Source organism: Colletes latitarsis, chromosome 6 (assembly GCF_051014445.1).
Source record: "Colletes latitarsis isolate SP2378_abdomen chromosome 6, iyColLati1, whole genome shotgun sequence".
NCBI lineage: Eukaryota > Metazoa > Arthropoda > Insecta > Hymenoptera > Colletidae > Colletes > Colletes latitarsis.
Window position 1 is genome coordinate 26,024,089 of NC_135139.1, and position 20,083 is coordinate 26,044,171.

Below are 20,083 nucleotides of genomic sequence, written 5' to 3' on the forward strand. Positions count from 1 at the left end.
GTAAGTTTGCTCGAATTTTAATAAGTAACCTCAGTCGTCGATTACAAACGTCAACGTTAATTTTCTGTCGAACCCGCAGACTCTGATTCAAGAGGCGCGCAGCAGAGTTTCTTGCGTGGTAGAGAGACGAAGGGCCGATCAAGTGATGGACGGCGCTAACAACAATAACGTGGACAACGGTACCGATTCTCGTTACCAAAGACTCAGCGGTGAACGCGTTGCTATTCTGTGCGAGTCTGGCAATCCTCAACAGGAGTACGTATCGTTCGAAACAATACGTGAAAGAAATAAAAAGGTCCCGTGTTTCGGTCGTTTGGAAGGGGTCCAAATTTCGTTGACTCTATTTATACCTGGAAAACAGTTATTCAGTTTATTTGGGCAAACAAGGAATCGTTAGAGTAACTATGTTGATCGCTGAGAGCTCAGAAATTGTCTTGGACTTCATTATAATTGCGGTCTAATTTGAGTGAGCGGAACAGAGGAGCTTTTAACTTTAAGAGTATTGCAAAAATGAAGGTGTCGAGTTGCTGTTTGTTTCATGAAATTGTTCGACTCTCAGGCAACAAGAGCAAGAGATGCTAACCCCGATCATCATTCCTCTGGGAACCGTCCAAGTGCCTCTCCAGTCCCAGGAGCCAAACACAGGCTACCATCAGTACCAAGTCCACACTCAGTACCAAGTTCCTGACATGCAGCAGTTACCTCTCAGCGACCCACGCGGGCTGAACAACATCCCGCCTGGTGTTTTCCCACCTGACATGCGAAATCTGCCCCAAGTGAACGTCGAAATGAGGCCGCCGCGGATGGGGCCGCAAGTACCTATGATGGGATCCCAAGCGCCCATGATGGGACCCCAGAATCCCGCGATGGGACCTCAAGTGAGGCTCGAACAATTACAATTTCATTGTACCAAGTCCCGCGCACAGAGAGAATCTTTTCCTAAAAATGTATGCGTTGTTATTGGTTCTACCAAGTAAGTACTAGGTAATGTTTACCCCATTTTCCACTGGAATATTTCCTCGACAATTCTCTCAGCGTGGGACGTTTGTGTTTCCATAATTTACAAGCGTTAACGATCATTTGTTCAGATCGAAGTGCGTCGAATCCCCATCGAGGTGCGTCAGTTCCCGATGAATTTAGTGAGAGGTATGCGACCGCCGATGCCTCAAGAACCGCAACAAGTGATGTACCAACAAGTCGAGCAGACACCTGGCATGTACGGCCAAGAACAGGGTCCGGTGATGATGCCTCCTCCGGCACCACAGCCGGAGGGTCAGGTTCACGAACAAAGGGTGATCCCACACGTGATGATTCCGCAAACCGAACAGCGGCCACCTCAAGTGCAACCTCAGATGCAACCTCAGATGCAACCTCAGATGCAACCTCAGGCCCAACCTCAGCCTCAGCCGCAACCACAGCCACAGCCTCAAGCGCCTGAGCGGCCACGATCTCCCTTCCAAGGAATTCCGTTCGAAATTCGAAGGATCATCCAACAAGTGCCTTTGGAGATAAAGAATATTATTCAGCACATCACTGGCGAGGCGAGACCGGTATCCGTTCAAGTGCCCGAAGGTGCTCGCCGCGAGGTACTTTATTTGAAATTCAATACAGCATTAATTTTTATTTTAAAGTAACGCGCCAAACGATTTTTTACTACAAAGAGTTTATAAATTCTTTTATGATCGATTTAATAAATTTAATAAATACTTGTGGCCGTTTCAGAACGTACAAGAGTTCAAACCGTTCCCGGAAGGAGCACAACCCATTCCTCTGGGGCTTCCACTTCCGGTAGAGGTCCGAAATCTATTGGAGCATGGTAATATCGAGGGTCGCCAGCGACCGGATGGTTCCAACGAACAACAGGAAGCTAAACCTTTCCCTGGACCGGAAGACGACAGCGAGGAAGAAAGGAACTTCCCCGTACCGGCGGAAATTCGTAACATAATTCACCAGGTATTCACCGACTACTGTATTTTAGTGTTACATTGTGAGAGTTGGACCGAACTCTGCGTCAGGAAATGAAAAATGCAGTATAATAACCGTACAATTAAATTAAATTAATACTTATTGCGGTAATATTTCGTTTGTTTATTATACGATAAGAAATTTCAGCGAATTGAGTATAAATCTCGGTAAATTGGGATGTGCTGGACCAGCAATTTCTTCTTGGAAGTACAACAGGTAGCGTGGCCGAGCGGTCTAAGGCGCTGGTTTAAGGCACCAGTCTCTTCGGAGGCGTGGGTTCGAATCCCACCGCTGCCATATTTTTTTTCTTCTCTGCTCAATTTTTCTTCCACTGAATATCGATAACGCAGTAATATTCGTATACTATTATTTTAATAACAGCGATAATATCTTTGCTTGTTGAAATCACGTCTAACTATAGTCAGCATTAATCTACGTTTGAAATGATATTTCACAACGCCTGATACGAAACACTTTTAGCAACGTAGTCACCACGGAGCGATAAACGGATTTGCAGCGTCAATACGAAGATTATTTTTGAGAGAACGTCTAAAAATAGACACGCGCGTCGCTGCTTTTGAGCAATGATGTTTCGTTCATAAACTTAGACACGCTAGATCGATACTGTTTCATTTAATATGATACGATGAAAATTACTTTGTTGTTCAGGTCGTAGAAGGCAATGCTTTCCCAGTGCCAAGATTCGCTCTGCCGTTGAGACCCGTGGAATCTTTGGAGATACCTGTGGAAGCTCGCGCCGAAGTCACGGACGGACAGAACTCCGAGCAAGAACCGGAACAGCGACAACAGGACCAACAACAGACCCACATGATGATTCACCAGCAGCAGCAGCAACAGCAACAGCAACAACAACAGGAACAAGAAGAAGAAAGCCGTCCACATTGTAAGCAGAGGATTCTTACCGTTATTAATAATTAATTGAATTTTTTTCTAGGAGATGAGTAGGATTTCGGGGGTAGGTCTATTCACCAAAAATGCTTATAATTGACCACTGCATCCAAAAATAATTTTTCCAGAGTGATTTGAAATTTTTGAATTTAATTGTTAATCAACCATCAACAAATTGGTATTCTTGACTTTCGTCTTATCTTAGCGTCTGAGGCAGAGTCTGTTAGGTTGCTTTAACCCTCCCTTCCTTTTCCATCTAATCCACAGCACCCCCAAAACTTCCATGTATCTATTAACAATTTTTAACTGCTTCCATTCGACTGATTCTGCTTATTACTCTACTTAAATAGAGAATATATTAACCACGAACAAGAAATTAATAATAGAATACTGGATCGAAAGGTGCTTGGTTTTTTTTAAAGCTTCATGATCTTTGTTTGCTTGTTGTTCACAGATGTGCAACCGCGTTCGGTGCGTTCCATTCCGGATGCGTTCGCCCATCGCCGTGAGAAACGCGTCCGTCGTTGCGCCTGCGATTGCGCTTGCTAATTCCGCGTCCAGAGTATCGGATCGAGTTCCCCGTCGCGTCCGATCGAAGCACAAATGTCCTTAAAAAAAGAAAAGGCACCTTTGAAGCATGTTTGACCAGTTTCTGTGACCCCAAAAAAAAGAATCATGTACTTTTTCAGGAAATCCCAACACGAATTCTTCCCTACGCATCTTGCATTTTGATAAGTCTCGATCGCATAACCGCGACCAGGTGCCTGACAGAGAGGAGCAGAATTGGGACAGACAGTCACAGAGATTACAAAAAATGTTTTATTAAGCTCGTAGTTATTATCACGCTCGTAAAACAGCAGCGAGGCCAACGTTTCGTTTAGGCAGTACCCGTGATACGTTGGCAAACAATGGAGTAATAAAAGTGAACTACGACTGAGTCGTAAAAAAAAAAAACAAAAAAAGAAAAAAAACAGCAATTTACATCGAAAGAACAAACGTATGAGTAGTGGGAGGAAGACCCATTGATACCAGTGATATTATTCGAGCACACGCATACACCGGAGGAGACGCCTTAACTTTGTTATTAAAGTTTTTTCCTCTCTTGATAACAGCTGTATGCTGGGAGAAAATGGGAGACAGAAATAAATCTGTGATCGTTTCTTTCAGTCTCGTTAAAAAAACAGAAAAAAACAAAAAAAAGAGAAAAACATAGCTTTCCAAAGACATGGAAATGATTGGAGACGGGCTCGTTTGTATTTCACGACGATCGTTTGCTGTATTAGGCGAACGTGGCCAGGAGAAGCTTCGAATTTCTTAATTGATAAATTTGTTCACTTATATTTAAATCGGTTCGTTTATCGAATGAGCGAAAATAAAGTTCGAAGATCCTTCTATAAAATCCAATCCAATTTCGATGTGTATTCGTTAGCTTCCATTTGTATTTGCAGATAAGTTTCTGAACCACACTTTGCATCTACCCTAAATTCTTTAAGGTATGGTCATTTTATTATTCTGTATTCCTATATTACATATAATATATATTTTTTTTTTTTCGTGACAATTAATAAAGCGACAAAATTATTGGTTAAACTCGATACCCTGCGAACGTATTTGTTTTATTTTTCGTTTAGTCATCGACAAGTGCATATTTGTGACGTTAAAATTAAAAAAAAGGAAAAAAAAAACAACATACACACAAAATATTGTTGGTATCGGAATATTTTGACACGAAGCTTTTAATATAGTTTAGTAGAATGTACCGTTTTATTATAGCAATACGTCTGAATTGAGAGTATTAATAAATATCCGAAAATTAGTATTTTTATATTATAATAGAGTAGAAACAATTCATTTCCATGGTAAACACGTTGACACTTTTTAAGTAAGCTTTTTTTTATATAGCGTTATATCGGACAGTGTTTAGGTAATATAAATACGGAGAGAAAAATTTGGAAATTTAACGAAGCAAAATATTTTTAGATATATAAATGTGCCTCCCTTATAAATAGTACTGTGTAATCGTTAATAAGTAATGTTGGGTAATAATATTAGTATCTTTGTCAAAGACACTTAATCTAATCATTAAGTACAGGGTACGTTCTTTGGATTAAATCTTTTTCAATAAACGATAATTCGGTGTACCAATGATCACGAATTTAACATAACCGAGATGTCGAGGAATGATATACGAATTTCCCTGTTCTGTTTTTTTCTTGCTACGACGACGGAGCAACAATTTACCTGTTGCTATCAAATATTTTTATTCAAACGAATCTGATTCGTTCAATTATCTACGTGTAATAGATTATTCCAAGTCTGGTCCCTTAGAAATCAAACGAGGCACTACTGTATTTACATCAAATAGGTAAGACAGCGAAATTAGTATTTTAATTTCGTCTTAGCGAATAAAAAATTACAGTTTCGACATAATTTATTGAATAAATGAATAAGATTTTACTTGTTTATTATTGTTAAGATAGTTGAGTCACAAATTTATTTGTACAGCGCGCGGATTTACTCGTGATGGAAGATTAGAACTAAGCATGCGCACAAAGTCTGTCCGGTTGTAGCATTAGAGCGGTTGTTCAGCGCGTGATGTCATTCTCGTTCGTTGTTAACTACGTTCTCGTGTTGTGATTATACGTTTTTAATCGTGTCGACAGCTTTTAAGTGAAGTGTTAAATCGTTCGACGTTGTTCGAATCACGGATTACGACAATTCATTGAAGGTGAGTTGGGAGTTCAGTGAATATGTCGTACCGACGACCGTGACGTAGCACGTTTTAGATTTCACAATTAAATTACAAACAAACGTTAATAAATGAGTGAGTTTTAACAATAACAGATCAAAGGACGAAGATCTCTGATATCGTCAAACTAATCGGACTCATCTGCTCGAGATGATGAATTTCGAAGAAGAGAATGGATCTATGAGATCCTTGTCATCACGAAATATTCGTTGCTGTCTCGCAACAGCTAGATATAACAGTTCAAAGTAAATCTTCCTAATTCGTGTTTAAACGCTTCCTTTTACGTAATCGTAATTTCTCACGCGTCGTTTCAATTAGAAAAGTACAACTCTTGACGTAAACGTATATTAACCTTGTCGATGTTTTAGTGCATATATACATATATCTATATTTCGTAGGCCATATAATTTGAGAGGACTGTTCGCCGAAGTAAATGGGAAATATGGATGAATTGCAAAATCGTAACGATCGCGAGGCTGCCTACTGTGGATACGACGATCGTAATAATAACTACAGGTTAATGGAGTATCTTGAATTGAATAGTCGTACAGCAGATTCGCTCCGTAAGCAAACACAAAAAGGCGCGCGAATTAAATGTTAGAAATATAGTGCCATGAATGCATGCATAAACTTGTAGGTGAACCGGAAGTAACTATGAATTTAAACGAAAGTCCTGTGGAACTACCGCTTCATCCATTGGAGGAACTCGAAGAAGATATGTTCGATTATGAAGCAGACAATTTACTGCAGGATACAAATACAGAGTCAGAGGTAAATTAATAGAAACAGGAACAATGTATTCCCAGTTTGACGATGTGTTTTGTTCCTTTTAGGAGCAAGTTGTACCATCTAGTCAACTGAGTAACAGTTATAAATATCCAGAGGAACTTACTATTTCTGACGATGAGATAGACGAGGGCATATTTGAAGAAGAACCAGCATCTACTTTAGTACTACCAAATGATAATAACACGTATGACTCTCAGCCTCCGTGAACATTGGCTAGTTTAATATAGTTGATGTATCTCTAGAGTAGCATTGTGCGCCAACTTGCTACCAATATGTAACGTTATTAAGTTTTTCCATCGATCAGGGTCATCAAACATATTTTAAAAAGCATTACAGTAGTAGAGTTGTAACATTCTATGATGTTTCAAGCAAAAACTCTAAATGACTTTTTAAATCTAATTCAAATGCAGCAACAAACTAGATTGCTCATAATTTGTTTGATATCGCTATAAATTTTATTTGTTTTATTATGAAAGATTATTCTAAGAGCAGTGATTTACTTGATTATTAAGTTTATCGTTAAGATTTTATAAAAGGAAGAAGATAGAAATGGATTTGCTTTAAAAATAAATTAATACTCAATAGTAAGTAATGTAATAAGTTCTATTAATATTTTATGCAAGACTTGAATAAATATTATACCTTCAAAACATTTGCTTCTACAATAAACGTAATAGAAACCGTATTTTGTATACAACAATTTAAACGTATATTATTTATTGAAGGTCTACTTATTGTATATATTCTTAGGTAATATACACTAAATAATAGTACATATAACAGAGAACTGAGCTTATAAATAAAGTTAAATGTGAGAAACCATTAACCGTAAGTCGGTTAATAGAATCCGTCCTCTCGTTTGTATCGAGTACTCTTTCAATACCTAGTAATCGAATTAAAAAAAATTTGAATGTTCAGAAGTATAATTTTATTGAATAATTTCGTTAAACTAAGTTTAAAGCGAAAGCTGCGTTTTATTTGGTTAGGTTACTAGATATTTTAAAGTACGTCGTATGCAAAAAATGTTCTCGAACGACCTCTGTCGGTTACAATTTTTTAGTAATCTGTAACATTCTTTTTACAGTTAAGTACCGTGAAATACCTCTTGAAAACATACGTATAAAAATATATTTGTAATGCTAGCTAATTCGTAGTTCAACCGTGTCTGTTTTCTGACAGTATCCTTATTCCGTTTCCGTAAAAGTTCAACGACATTGCTGCTAGGGAATTCAGTTATATTGAGTAGGTTAATTTAATTCTGTATTGTCATTCAGAGCATTAAGTCACTGCAATACTTCTGCTTTACAAGTATCGTAAGCATAAGTGTACGTGCATACATAGCGTTAACGTTTCTTCTACTTTACAACAATGTTAACCAATAAAAATATTTTATTACTTGACTCATATCAGAATCCCTTTTAGAATACATAAGAAGTAGAATAAGTAAAGTAGAAGACGAAGCGATGGAACACTGACTTTCCCTCGTTTATAAAAGCAAGAGATAATTCAATTTGATTCGCGATCTACGGTACAATCTACAAATTATAGTAATTTGTCGAATCGTAGCGATCATTCGGAAAATGGGACACGGCTACACGGTAAAAAAGCCATCAAAAGCGAAGGTAAATAGTTCGATTTACGATTCGAAGGATACACGGTTTTGAGGTTTGTTCGCTATTAGCAATTTTTACCTTCGACGGATTTCAGTAAATCATCCGTCGACAGAGTTCGGTGTTGCGTTTCTTCGAAAGTCGATCTATAAAGCAATTTTTTGACACCCAACACGCAAACGAGCCTGCACAATGTTGTACGCTAGAATTACTTTCGGACTCGTGTTTGAAAGTGAAATTGAATCGTGCCGAATCGAATTTCACTCGTCACCCTGGGAATCGTGCTCGGTGACCATAACGAAAGCTTTTGTCAATCGCAGCATTAATTTGCCTACGCCACAAAAATCTATGGGAACATAGATGTCACCCCAATCGTCGTACAGGAATTGCCAATATAATGCACGAAAAATGCGTCGCTATTTTACCGCGATTTAACCTCGAATCGAACGAAAACGCGAAGACAGCTTTTCTTGTTTCGGTCTACAACTAACATGAAATTTCGCCATCGTTTCCGCATTCTTCGATCGTGTACCAGGGTGTCGAGTTGCGCGAAAGAAAAACGTGAATTTTTACGGTAATTAATCGCGAATATCGAGGACACAGATGCGGTCAGATACGCGTGACATAATTATGTGGCTCGATTACATTCTATTTACAAGTAAAAAATTAAATAATATTTGCGATTCCATAATACTTGTCATAACTGTATTCACGGGACCTTGATGATAAAGTAATTAAAAAAGATTCAAAGACTTTCGCAAATGAAACGTATACGGTATTTCATAAGCGTATCGCTTGGACTAAATGGAGGAAGTGTGTTTCATCAGCCCTGGTGTTCATCGTGCATTACGATCTTGGAAATCGTACGACACGATGTCTGGTGTAATTCAAGCCCATAGTCCAGTTTTGCTGGTACAGAAATACCGGACAGTTTTGCAAGCAGTCTCGTGTTTCGCGTAAAAGGACGACAACTTTTCATTTGCGATAGATGGCGAAGAGACTGCGGAGGAACACGAAAATCATGTTTCGCCTATTGTAATTCTATCATTTATTGAAATTATTACATTGCGTCTGCGTTACGTGTCTCATAAGGTATGCAAGATAAAAAAATAGTCGAAAATAAGACGAAAATCAAGAATACCAATTTGTTGATGGAGGCTCCGTTAAAAAGTTATTAACGTTTAAAGTTCCGCCCGTTCTGAATTTTTTTCTCGAAAATACGCAGGATTTCGGGGGTATGTGTAATGACCAAAAATGATTGTAATTGACCCCTACAGCTAACAATATTTTTTTTAGAACGATTTGAAATTTTTTAATTTCGTCGAAAAATTTCACACCTCGAATTTTTTTCTCGAAAATGGATAGGATTTCGAAGGTATGTGTATTCACCAAAAATGATTATAATTGACCCCTCTACGTAAAAATAATTTTTCCAGAATGATTTGGAGTTTTTGAATTTAATTGTTAATAACTTTTTAACGAAGTCTCCATCAACAAATTGGTATTCTTGATTTTCATCTTATTTTGGTCTTTAGAATCTTCCATTAAGATTTTTCCCACGTGTGTCCGAGCACCCTATATTTAATCGTAACCGCGTAACTATCGATGACCAAATCGCGGGTAACTGTCTGATCTCTATTATTAATGTCAAATCGAACCTTGAAGTATCGATAATTAATGGAGCGTCGAGTTACCGCGATAAAACGATCGACACTCGGCTCTCGATTAAACGTTATTTCGAAATCTACGTCTTCGTCGAGAATAAATCATACTGAAATTATAATTTCTAAGTTCGATAAAGAATAGCATACATTTATTAAACGTGACTTCCTCGAAGTGTATTACTGTTAGCTAAACTCGTTTCGTCGTTAAGTCGTTTACCCGTAATCGCATTTTCCATCTTGTCCGCGTATGCAAATTTTTCATTGTGCTTCCCCGAGATGATACACGATGTTTTCCGCCTGCAAAATATTGGAACTTTTACCTCGCCCACGCGGCTCATTGTTAGCAAAAGGGGGCAAGGAGGGAGGGAACGAACAAAAAATTTATTATCCCAATCTTAACAATTTCCAAAGACGAGTTTCCCTCGAATTCTCAATATTTCGAATCTTTTCTCGAGAATGTTTTGTTAGTCCCCCTTTTAAGTTTTTCTAAATCCGCCATTTACAAACACACACTTTACGTAACAGTAATTACAAAGTCCCAAGAGGAAGATAAACGATCGAAATTGACTATTTGGAAGATCCGAAACTCCGTTGGGTTTACAAACCGGTTTTTGTTGGCCTCGATGTTCCCTTTATAACCTAACTTTTTCTTAGGACGATCGTAAACGCGAGTTTTAATGAAAGGATGGCCTGCTCGTGATCGAATCGGGCAGCAAACAAGAACGCGTTAAATGGAACGAAAGAATCTTCTTCTTTGTATCTTCGAGAGGCTTCGTAACGTGTTTCTGAACGATGCACGCGCGTTGTAGCGAATTTCTTGGAAAGCAGGGCCGTCGAACTCGACTTTTGGAGCTTTCTCCAGTGATCGTATACCTACCCTCCGGTTAACGTCCGTTCGGTGTCCGATTGCAGCCGTTTTTCTTTTTTACTCTTCTCGTTCAGTCCAGTGACCCACATTCTCCCGCGTAATTGGCTTCCGACGAATTTCTCGCTTATTTATTCGCGCGCGTGGCGAGAAAGACGAACCGTTCGTCCGCCATATTTGTTCTCGATTTATTATACGCAATTCCGTATTACGATTTCTTAAAAAAATTATTCTATAACACAGGAAATTCATTTGAATTTATTTAAAATTTTTACTAACAAGAATAATTTCTTTTTACGACTAACAACCGCAGGGCAGCCCTTTCGGGAGTCGAGGGCTGTTGGGGAGTAGCGTCCCCACGTACCCGAAGCGCTAATTCGAATTTTAATGAAATTTCGCGGACTCTTGCAATGGTAAAAAATAAAAAGACACGTTTGTATCTTCGAAAATTCGTTCCTAAACGATCTCAACACGGATATTCGAGAGGAGGTATCCTCATCTTGCCATTCCTGGGATCTCGAACAGTTCTTGTCTGCGAAGCCCGAAGGCGGGGACGGGCAGATTAAACGTACGAAGACGCAATGTCCTAGAAAACAAGCTATAAATCTCGTGTCCTTTCTCGTAGTCTGCGGGTCTTACGATGCGTCAGTTGCCATTGAGAGCGGTACAAATGGAATGTTCCCTCGAGAAAGTTAACTGATATTTTCCGACGGTGCTTCAGAAATGCGTGCAAACCAGATTCGTACCAACGACGGTCTCGAAAAAAGGCATTGTTCCTTTTTATCTCAGCGTGAAATTACGGTTGGTCCGAAAAACGAAATAAGGTTAAAAATCTAAATTGCCGGACGTACAGTGACCATTTTGATTTTTTAATTTTTTTTAACGTAGTTAATTCTTTCATACATTGGAATATTCAAGGTTTGTGTACGAATAAACTAAAAGTAGAACTTGTCAACGATCGTGACTTCGTTGGAAATACCATTTCTAGTACGATCGTTGAAGTGAAGCATGGTTGAGCGCGACCAGTGCAAGGATGGGTGACCGCTCGGGGAAAAAACACGTATTTGGTGATTTTTATGTACCAGTTTATAGTGTTAATACGATCTATTGGTTCCTTATTTGGGTATTAATGTAAAATAACTACCTTTAAATGGTGTATATAGGGTTTGATTCGGCTATCCCTGGGAAAAATTTTAAATAAGACGAAAATCAAGAATACCAATTTGTTGATTGAGGCTTCGTTAAAAAGTTCCGCTCGTACTGAATTTTTTTCTCGAAAATGCGCAAGATTTCGGGGGTATGTCTATTCACCAAAAATAATTGTAATTGACCCCTGCAACTAGAAATAATTTTTTTAGAACGATTTGAAATTATTCAGTTTTGTCGAAAAATTTCACACCTTTTTGAATTTTTTTCTAGAAAGTGGTTAGGATTTCGGGGGTATGTGTAATGACCAAGAATGCTTGTAATTGATCGCTCTAACTAAAAATAATTTTTCCAGAACGATTTGAAATTTTTGAATTTAATTGTTAATAACTTTTTAACTAAGACTCCATCAAGAAATTGGTATTCCCAATTTTCGCCTTATTTTGGCTTCTAGAATCCCCCATTAAAATTTTTCCCATGGTTGACTGAACACCTTGTACGTTAATTTCTCGAATTTAGGTTAGAATCGAAAAAACCCCCAAGGTGGTTGGATTAGCATCGTTAAAATGTCGGTAACGACCACGGAGTTCCATGTGACGTCAGGGCAGAACCGTAAACGCGTCCGTAATCTTGCCGGATTACATAAGCCGGCGTATTTAAGATGTTTACTCGGTGAATTATGCCGGTGTCGAACGGACAAAAAAAATTCTCGCCTGTCGACGACCCGCGTCAGACGGTAGTCCTCTGGCGGACGCACGTTCGATAACCTTAAGAGGTACCGTTGTTAAACCGGAAGTGGTGAACACGAGTATACAGTGTCAGTGCCACGAAATTGCTTGGGACCTTAGCCGCGGAACGAGAAACGACTGGTATGTGAGAATGCGCTTCTTTGTCAGTGCTGAAAGCCCCGTACATTTAGCGATGGGAATAACAATCTTGTAAATGTGATCGTTACATTATCCGGCGCTTACGGGACTGGGCGATAAGGTTAGCCACGACGAACGCTTCTCTGGGATCCTAGGAAATGGCGATTGTTGGTTGCAACTCGAAAACGAAATCTTTCACTGTTTTATACGAAATTTTGAGATCGAAAAATTAAAAATTGGACCTCGAAGTCCAACGTGAAAAAGATTGTATCGTTCCAGGAAAGAACTATGCTTTCTTAAAATTATTATTCGTCGTGGTGGCTGAGGTCGATCGTCAGGTGAGGGGGGGTGGGGTCAGAATATTGGGGTCCTCAGTGGCCGAGGGAAGTGTGTCGATCCTCCTCGAATCCGGTCGCGACTCGCGGTTCCAAGGTTCGCGTGAAAGTCAAGGCCAGCCGGTCGTAAACCACAGGCTTCATGTTATTCGCCATACGTTATAAATATACATCCACCAGTCGGTATAATCACGTACGGGTGAAAGCGAACGAGCAACCAGTTTATGAAAATTGCGTCGCCTCGTCTTTCTCGGCCGGACACGTTCGTAAACTTCGAGGGCTTTCGTTGTCGTTAGGCGAGGAAGACACGGTAAACGGAACCGTGCGACGCTCGCCTCTTCAGCGACGCCTATCGCGGGGCCAATTAGGCTGAAAATTTATGGTCATCCCACGGGGGCGGATTTCGTCGTTCCTTTGTAAATCAAATCGCCATCTCGGAATTGTTCAGCCATTTTAAGCGCCTTTCTCGAAGGACATTACCATAACTGGCGCAATATTGAATATTCTTGCGTAAAAGTAATCGTGGACACTCCTCGAACATAGATCGTAAATATACGCGTAAAAAATTAAGATAAGAATGGATTTTTCAAAAACAACGCAACAACTTTCGATGATAGGTGGCTCGTTTAATTTCATTTCGTCGTACAGTCGAGGTTCCCTTTCGGTGACACACGATGCTCCGCGACGAGATAAGAATATCCGACTCGAGGAAAGTGTAAACACAGGACACGCGGATGCAAACGGCGATAATTAAGAGCGTCGATTACCGGAGGATGCTCGTCCTCGCAACTGGAGCGCAACAGGATCCCTCGTTCGTATCGCAGGATCGAGCCTATCGTAGAAAGCGAACGCATATAAATCTCCTGGGCGATCGTGGCTGCCGGTCGGGTCCGATAAGGCGTACGCGATTCGATTAAACATCGTCGAACACCCCGCCCTGGATTTCCGTCAGCTGATTGTTGTAAATGTACAGGAAATTGCCTCTGGCCGAGCTCAGTCCGTAGAGGGCGCCGTTCTCCAGTCGTTGGAACGGATTCCGCGAGATGTCCAGCACGTTCAGGCTGGCGAGATTCTTGCAGGAGCCTTTCGATATCTCGTCGATCCGATTCTCGGTGAGCCAAAGCCGCGTTAGCTGTGGCAGTCCCTCGTAGCTGTCACCGTCGATGGTCGTCAGAGTGTTGTTGTTCAGATGCAAGTCACGAAGCGTCGGCAGGTTGAAGGTACCCCTCGGAATGTTCGAAATCTTGTTCCCGGTCAGAGACAGGGTGACTCGCGGAACACCGTCGAAGCTGCCCGCCTCCAGACTATCGATCTCGTTGTAGTCGACGTGCAGGAAGTCGAGAGATGGCGGCAGACACGCGAACGTGCCTCTGGTGATCGCCTTGAACTTGTTCCAGGCTAGATTCAGGTCCTTCAGGTTCCCCAGTTCGGCGAACGTCCCTTTCTCCAGCTTGGTCAGCGAGTTTCGATGAAGGTATAGCGTGGTCAGCTGCTTCAGATCCCTGAACGCCGAAGGTTCGATCCGATGCAGACTGTTGCTCGTCAGGATGAGCATACGCAGAGAGTCCAGGTTCTTGAATACGTTGTCTTGCAACTGGGTGATCTTGTTGTTGGCCAGGTTCAAGAACACCAAATCCGGAAGGTTCAGGAAGGCGCCGTCAGGTATCGCGGCGATCTGATTGCCGGACAGTACCAGTTCCGTGAGAGTTTGGGGCAGACTGGAGACGAAGGACAGATCGTCCAGTTGATTGCCAGCGAGGAACAGACGGGTCAGGTTCGTCTTCCGAAGAGCCCCTTCCTCTATGTTTCCTACGAGGTTGTTCTTGAGATTCATCATCCTCAGGTGCCTGTTCTCGATCACTTGGTCGTAGATACCTCTGATGTTGTTCTCCATAAGGTTCACGTAGATCAGGTCCTCCGGTAGATCGTTGAGCATCTCCTTGGAGATCTCGGCTATGTCGTTGTGGGATAGATCCAAGGAGACTATCGGTAGGAACTGCAGCTGGTACCAGCGTTCGTGGAACCCTTTGATGCCCAAACCCCGCAGGCTCACCTTCTTTTCTTTCGCGTTCACGGGCACCTCTATGCACTGGCTACCAGCCGCGATCTTAGTGCCCTCCTCCAAAGGCTCCAACGACACGATCATCTTGTCCGGCATGCACAACTTCAAAGTCAGGTCCTCCGCCAACGGTATCTTGTTCGGCGGCGAGCACTGAAGCTCGAGAGCCGCGTCCTCCTTGTTCGTCTCCATCGTCTTCTCCTTCTCTCGGTTCCTCTGCTCGATGTCGGCCTCCGCCTTCATTTTATCCAGCTGCTTCGCCTCTTCCTCGTTCTTCAGGAACGAGTTCGTGAACGTGCCCGTGCTGATGCTCCAGAACACGTTCCCGCCGGTCAGTATCGTCGTGGACTTTGTCAGGCCGAAAAGATGCCCTCTGCGTAGGTGCATCACGGGATTGCAGGAAACGTTCAGCACGCGAAGCCTCTCCAGCCGGACGAACAAGTTCTCCAAGCTGGAGAGTTCGTTCTCGGCCAGGTTCAGATACTCCAGGTTGGTCAGGTTCGAGAACACGAACTCCGGGAGGGACTTGAGGGAGTTGTTCGCCAGATTCAGGGACTTTAGGTTAGCCACGTCGTCCAGCGCGTTCTTCTCCAACCTCAGGATTCCCATGTTCGAGAGATCGAGGCTCTCGACGGCGTCGCCGGAAAATCGTACGTTCCTCAGGGTCCCGTTCTCGATGTCCAACGCGTAGTTCTCCAGAGACGGGTTCAGTGGCGCCGCTGCCAACAATGGCAGGAACACGGCGAAGAGCAACATCGTTTTGAGAGTCTGCAACAGAGTTTAATATTTTAGGTTCTGTGTTTTCGTTTGGGGTACAAGACACCATATGTTCTTCCTTGTCTTGCACTTGGAAACAACGAAGACAGAGAAGAACCTATGGGTATAAAAATGGACGTCGTTTCGACGCACGCGCGAGCCTAGCCACTTCGAGAAACACAACACCGAAGTGTTTACAAAGTCTCTCGGTTAATTTTCTGTTCCCAGAAACGAGGCACAAGCCGTGCGGTGGCCTTCGGCTTTGTATCCTCCCGAACGCGTCCGTTTTGCCTGGGAGATATTTGAGCCCAGATCAGGTTACGCGACGCAGTCCGCTGGACGCTGAGCTTCGTGGCGCGATAATAGAGACGATCACCGTTCACTCATCCAATCGAAAATCCAAGCATTCCCGTATACGAATATTGTAATTGTTTAATTGTTCCGTTCGGCAAGCAGATTGAACGGTTCGGTAACTCCGTGAATAACGACCTGGATAAACACTGAATATTCAGCAGTTCATAATGGGCCGTACAGTGCGCTATAAAAGTCTATTTTTCGCCTGTAGTTTCGAAGAATTTCATCGCACGAAGAATAGTAAATCCATCCGTCGAAACCGTAGGCGATCAAATAAATTTTCAATCTTAAACGTTAAGAGGTTATGTAAACCCATTTTGCGCAGTTCTTTTGAAATATCAGTCGACGTCTTCAAAAATTCTGGAAGCATATTTTTCGAAAACGAGGAACAAACGTGATCGATAACCAACGCTCGTACCTTCTGCTATATTAGTATTTATAAAATTTAGCTTCTCGTTTCACCATATTCACTATACGTTCTATGGTATAATATGGTACTTCTGTGACCATAAATATTCCCACAATTCTATCGCGTAATAATTCTACTACAATTCGAAGCAGAAGATAACTGTCACACTCGCCACTCTCATTTATACGCAGACATTTTACGCAACTAGTAACAAAATTAACAAGACGTTAGACGACAATTTAATCTAAGAAAGGGTTAATTTATAGCGCAGAAGAGCGAACGCGATCTGCAGAAGGGTTAATTTGGAAAGTGAGACCTGGAACCATGGTTTGTTTAGAAGAACGTAAAAAGAGGGGCCCTTACCTTGCGGGGGCGGTGTGGTTCCGAAAACCTTGCGGAGCTGCGGACTGAGAAGGACTGTTCCCGGTGTCTATTCCTGGCGAGCAGCTCGCGACAGGATTCCTCGGGACACGGCTATCACGGAAACAGGTCTTGCAAGCCTTTATACCCCGCGGATTTTAAGTGTGTTCGAGGATCCCGTGGATTCGTACACGCGCGTAACGCGAGCGTGTTGTGTCGATTTAGCGGGCCCCGAGTGGGAGACCAACGACCACTACAAAGAGACGAGGGCCGTTGGCGCGTTCGTAGAACTTGGTTAAATTCTCTCACCGGTGCTATTAGACGCAAAATCTCGTCACGTATCCAATGGTCAGGGAGCAGGAAGAGTCGAGACGGCGTCGAGACCTTCCTTGAATCTAATAGACTCTATTATTAATTCGTTCTATTCGAGGAACCCGTCGTTCTTCCGCAACTTCGTGAACAAAACGTAAAACATTTCTGGACCCCGACAGAATCTTTTCTTTTATCTCACTTTTTTATTCCGACCAACCCGGGGAAAAATTTTAATGGGGGATTCTAGAGGCCAAAATAAGACGAAAATCAAGAACACCAATTTGTTGATGGAGGCTTCGTTAAAAAGTTATTAACGTTTAAAGTTCCGCTCGTATTGAATTTTTTTCTCAGAAACGCGCAGGATTTCGGGGGTATGTCTATTCACCAAAAATTATTGTAATTGACCCCCACAGCTAACAGTATTTTTTTCAGAACGATTTGAAATATTTTAATTTCGTCAAAAAATTTCACACATTCTCGAATTTTTTTCTCAAAAGTGGGTAGGATTTCGGAGGTATGTCTATTCACCAAAAATGATCGTAATTGACTCCTCTAACTAAAAATAATTTTTCCAGAACGATTTGAAATTTTTGTTTTTCGTCGAAAAATTGGAGCACCTAATTACATTCTCGGTAAGGAATTTTTTTCTCGAAAATGGATATGATTTCGGGGGTATGTGTAATGACCAAAAATGATTGTAATTGACCGCCACAGCTAACAATATTTTTTTCAGAACGATTTGAAGTATTTTAATTTCGTCAAAAAATTTCACACATTCTCGAATTTTTTTCTCAAAAGTGGGTAGGATTTCGGGGGTATGTCTATTCACCAAAAGTGATCGTAATTGACCCCTCTAACTAAAAATATTTTTTCCAGAACGATTTGAAATTTTTGAATTTAATTGTTAATAACTTTTTAACGAAGCCTCCATCAACAAATTGGTATTCTTGATTTTCGTCGTATTTTGGCCTCTAGAATCCACCCTTAAAATTTTTCCCACGGTTGACCGAATACCCTGTATAGTCGAATTTATTACTCTTTTACTGCAACAGCATAGAATCGAAACTGCAAAATTAAGGAATATTTTTGAGGATATCGGACTAAATATTAATTTCTACAAATTTCTATTGCAGAAATTCTTCCTCGCGTATCGTTCCACGCGGTTTGTTTCTTGTTCCCCAGCGAATATTTCGCGTCGGATTTATCGCAAAGTCAGCGTTTCTGCTGATGATTCGAGTTGCCAACTATAAAGCGACGTGTAACCCCGAGCTCGAAGATAATAGTACACCAATTGATTCCTGGGATGAATAATGCGCGGTGCACATGCTGGCGAGTCTTCTTTCCGACGCTGCTAAGAAAATACTACGTGTTTATCTTAAACCTGTTACTAACAGCTGTGAGAAATTGCTGGCTTACAGCGTATACGATGGACAGATCGCTTTGTTTCATATTCAAAGGTGCTGTTGGACGTATTAAAATAACGCGAGACGTTCTTTCATACGATTCGTCGCGGTTATTTTATTCCCACTTAGTCGTAGAGTCCGCGTACGAATCTACAATGTTACAAGAAACTAATCTACACCGAGATGATTCGGTTATTCTAACTTTACAAACGAGTTCCAACAAATTGTCGCGACCATCAATACATGAAATTTGTACGTATTTTCACTTCACTTAAACTGTATTTTCACATCGTGAAACGCCTGGTTCGCAGAAAAATTTCACAACCCGGAACGTCATCGTGTAAGTATTGTCCGAAATAAATTGTGTTCCAGGCTCGGTGAGAAAATGGATCGTCCAAATGCAGGAGCCACAAATGTTTCAGGCATTCGAGGAAGCATTTGGAATACAGACGCGTTTAAAGTTCGAAGAGAAATACGTGCATCGGGCTACCATAAGCCGTGCTACCTCTATTCGTTCGTCGACGGTTGTTTGCGTTCGATACGTGGCGTGGTTCGATAAACGAGCCTTCAGACTTCGCAGTCTGAAATTGTTTGCCGTGAATACGTGATTTTCTAACGTGTCACGGTGTCGACGGACGAGACACGCTCCTAAATTTTGTCACGGACAACTTCGTTGCTTGAAAATTAACTTTCCTTCTAGGCAGTCTAGATTTTAACAACCGTATGATGAAAAGCACGTTAGGTCATTTCCTTGTGTTTCTTTAGGAATCTTTTTCTTTCGATCGATAGATCGTATGATTCTATTCTTTCGTACATACAGGGTGTTCAGCTATCCATGGGAAAAATTTTAATACGGGATTCTAGAAGCCAAAATAAGACGAAAATCAAGAGTACCAATTTGTTGATGGAGGCTTCGATAAAAAGTTATTAACGTTTAAAGTTCCGACAGATCTGAATTTTTTTCTCGAAAATGGGTAGGATTTCGGGGGTAGGTCTATTCACCAAAAATGATTGTAATTGACCGCCACAGCTAACAATATTTTTTTCAGAACGATTTGAAATATTTTAATTTTGTCGAAAAATTTCACACCTTTCTGAATTTTTTTCTCGAAACTGGGTAGGATTTCAGGGGTATGTATAATGACCTAAAATGATTGTAATTGACCGCCACAGCTAACAATATTTTTTTCAGAACGATTTGAAATATTTTAATTTTGTCGAAAAATTTCACAACTTCCTGAATTTTTTTCTCGAAACTGGGTAGGATTTCAGGGGTATGTATAATGACCTAAAATGATTGTAATTGACCGCCACAGCTAACAATATTTTTTTCAGAACGATTTGAAATATTTTAATTTTGTCGAAAAATTTCACAACTTCCTGAATTTTTTTCTCGAAACTGGGTAGGATTTCAGGGGTATGTGTAATGACAAAAAATGATTGTAATTGACCGCCACAGCTAACAATATTTTTTTCAGAACGATTTGAAATATTTTAATTTTGTCGAAAAATTTCACACCTTCCTGAATTTT

At 41.1% G+C, this 20,083-nt stretch overlaps 3 protein-coding genes and 1 non-coding gene across 10 annotated transcripts in view; 3 read left to right on the top strand and 1 right to left on the bottom strand.

Annotated features, from left to right (window-relative positions):
- Window positions 1–4,709, top strand: part of LOC143342402 (uncharacterized) — a 29,632-nt gene extending 24,923 nt beyond the window's left edge. Inside the window, exons 4-9 of the mRNA XM_076766232.1 lie at window positions 80–255; window positions 560–878; window positions 1,089–1,586; window positions 1,723–1,953; window positions 2,635–2,869; window positions 3,329–4,709. Of these exons, the coding sequence (XP_076622347.1) occupies window positions 80–255; window positions 560–878; window positions 1,089–1,586; window positions 1,723–1,953; window positions 2,635–2,869; window positions 3,329–3,423 (1,554 nt within the window). The 3' untranslated portion in view covers window positions 3,424–4,709. The remainder of the gene's footprint in view (window positions 1–79; window positions 256–559; window positions 879–1,088; window positions 1,587–1,722; window positions 1,954–2,634; window positions 2,870–3,328) is intronic.
- Window positions 2,181–2,262, top strand: Trnal-aag (transfer RNA leucine (anticodon AAG)). The gene has a single exon. It is a non-coding gene; the product is annotated as a tRNA-Leu (tRNA).
- A 723-nt stretch (window positions 4,710–5,432) lies between the features above and the next one.
- Window positions 5,433–7,812, top strand: LOC143342403 (uncharacterized). Of its 7 annotated transcripts, none has more exons than XM_076766239.1 (4): window positions 5,433–5,868; window positions 5,992–6,139; window positions 6,261–6,394; window positions 6,457–7,812. In XM_076766239.1, exons 2-4 carry the CDS (start codon window positions 6,070–6,072, stop codon window positions 6,616–6,618), a joined length of 366 nt encoding a protein of 121 aa, XP_076622354.1. In that variant the 5' UTR covers window positions 5,433–5,868; window positions 5,992–6,069; the 3' UTR covers window positions 6,619–7,812. The 7 variants fall into 7 exon arrangements, with proteins under 7 accessions (XP_076622354.1, XP_076622350.1, XP_076622353.1 ...); XM_076766235.1 differs by having other exon boundaries at window positions 6,022–6,186; XM_076766238.1 differs by having other exon boundaries at window positions 6,022–6,139.
- A 5,697-nt stretch (window positions 7,813–13,509) lies between these two features.
- On the bottom strand, window positions 13,510–17,182 carry LOC143342974 (uncharacterized). Its single transcript, XM_076767357.1, has 2 exons — window positions 16,840–17,182; window positions 13,510–15,725 (listed from the first exon to the last, which is right to left on the bottom strand). Exon 2 carries the CDS (start codon window positions 15,711–15,713, stop codon window positions 13,812–13,814), a length of 1,902 nt encoding a protein of 633 aa, XP_076623472.1. The 5' UTR covers window positions 15,714–15,725; window positions 16,840–17,182; the 3' UTR covers window positions 13,510–13,811.
- Between the last annotated feature and the right edge of the window lie 2,901 nt (window positions 17,183–20,083).